This window comes from Polistes canadensis, unplaced genomic scaffold, assembly GCF_001313835.1.
Source record: "Polistes canadensis isolate GaletaPanama2010 unplaced genomic scaffold, ASM131383v1 scaffold_387, whole genome shotgun sequence".
In the NCBI taxonomy this organism is placed as follows: domain Eukaryota; kingdom Metazoa; phylum Arthropoda; class Insecta; order Hymenoptera; family Vespidae; genus Polistes; species Polistes canadensis.
Window position 1 is genome coordinate 14,018 of NW_014569934.1, and position 2,065 is coordinate 16,082.

At 30.7% G+C, this 2,065-nt stretch overlaps 1 protein-coding gene across 4 annotated transcripts in view; it reads right to left on the reverse strand.

Annotated features, from left to right (window-relative positions):
• Window positions 1-1,199: 1,199 nt before the first annotated feature.
• Window positions 1,200-2,065, reverse strand: part of LOC106792179 (nucleolar protein 4-like) — a 62,695-nt gene continuing 61,829 nt past the window's right edge. For all 4 annotated transcript variants that reach the window (XM_014758397.1, XM_014758396.1, XM_014758395.1 and 1 more), the window contains one exon: window positions 1,200-1,798. In XM_014758397.1, coding sequence (XP_014613883.1) covers window positions 1,632-1,798 — 167 coding nt within the window. In that variant the 3' untranslated portion in view covers window positions 1,200-1,631. The remainder of the gene's footprint in view (window positions 1,799-2,065) is intronic.

Sequence of the window (2,065 nt, forward strand, 5' to 3'; positions counted from 1 at the left end):
TTTTTTTTTTTTTTCAAAAAGTCTTATATATGTATAATAATATATAATATTAATTATATTAATAATAATATAATAATAATTAAGTAAATATTTTTGTCTTGTAGTTCCTCTGTTGTATGTACACCCTGTTTGTAATATTTGTATTCTTACAATAATTGTCTAAATCTAAAATTGTTAAGTGCTAAGTAATTATAATAATAATAATAATAAGAAGAAGAAGAAGAAGAAGAAGAAGATTCGAAAGAAGCTTGCATAACTTCATTCGAATTAGTCAGGCGCGTGTATGCACTTAACAAATATTTAAACGGAATATCCGTAGAAGATAAGTTTAGTTGTTGTTAATTGTGTTGGTTGTTTTACCTTTTTCTTTCTTACTTTCTTACTTTTCTTATCTTTTTTGCTTCTTTTACTTTGTCAAATTTTATTTTTACTTCGCTTTGCTTTTCCCTTACACTCTCTCTCTCTCTCTCTCTCTCTCTCTCCTCTCTTATTGGATTTTATTTTTATATTATATATTATTTAAATATAATAATTTTTTCTTTTTCCATTTTGTTTTTCCTCGTTTCTCTCTCTCTCTCTCTCTCTCTCTCTCTCAGTACAAATCCTCTTCTTTTTTTACTTTTTCTCTATCATTTTTTTGTATTCTCATTTTTATTTTCCTTTTTCCTTTCTTTTTTTTTTCTGTAAATTTTCATCCATCAACAAACAACACGTTTCTTATTATTTCTTTTCATTCCTTTTTTTTTTTCTTTTCTTTTCTTCTTTTTTTCTTTTCCTCGCGAGAAACATTTACGTACACACACACACAAAAAGAAATTTCTTATTCTTTCTCTATAAGATTAGTAATAGTAGTAATAGTAGTGTAATAGTAGTAATAATAATAGCAATAGTAGCAGTAGTAGCAGTAGTAATAGTAAAACCAGAGAGATTCCTCTTTGCACAAAAAAAAACAAAAACAAAAAATGTATTTTTTTTTCTTTTGTCTCTCTTTTCCTAGCTTGGCAGAAATTTCTTTGTTGTTTGAACAACGGGGTGTGTATTGGGGTGAGGGATGGGGGGGAGACAAGGGGTTAAAAAACAGAAGGAGAGAAAATGATTTTGCATCATCAATTAATTCCTTTTTATCTTTTTCCTCCACCCGCCCCCGTCCCCCATGGCCCCCTTCCCCCCGATAGAATAATAAAGACAAAATATAGTGAAGAGGAAAAATAGTTAAAGTGAGAGAGAATGAGAATGAGAGAATAAGAGAGAGAGAGAGAGAGAAAAGCAAGAGAAAATGGAAGGCAGACGACACGTATGGGGGTGGATAGGGGGGTGAGTATATTCTTATTTTCTATTTGATGACGATAACCACCATCACACCATCACGAACACCATCAAAAAAACACCTTCCAATCCCACCCCCTTAAGTCCTCCCTATAATTGTTTCTCTCAATGTTGTCTCTGATGTTTTTTGTTGACAAAAATCGTCCATTTTCTGGTTTTGTTCGTACAATTGTTTTCTTTTTCTTGGATGAACGACGAACGATGAACGATGAACGATGATGAACGACGACGACGACGACGACGGAATGAAAAAAAACTCTTTTTATGATGAGTTTTATTTAAACGTTGCCGACGTAAACGTAACTCTATGGTTGTTGAAGCAACAATTGTTCCAACTCATCTGCGGACCTTAATAAAAAGGCTGCTGATTCCCGATATCCGGTTATAAGCTGCCTAACTGCGGTCATCTCCGTTGCATTCAATTTATGACTCAGCAAGGGTTTCGTGTTCTTCATGCTTAGGTCTGTTGGCCCTAAAATATATATAATAAAGTATTTGATTAATTATTAATATGATTATTAAATCATTTGGTTTGTGTAATATGTTTGTATCAAGTTAATACAATAAAGTATATTTGATAATTACTAAATAATTGTTATATATTAGATTTACTTAGTTATTGTAATTGTATTACTCAGAATGTTTGTACCCAATGTTATACAATATAATATAAAATAAGGGATTTGTTAATTATGAAATAATTGTTAAATAATTTTGTTCAGAATGTTTGTATCCAGTT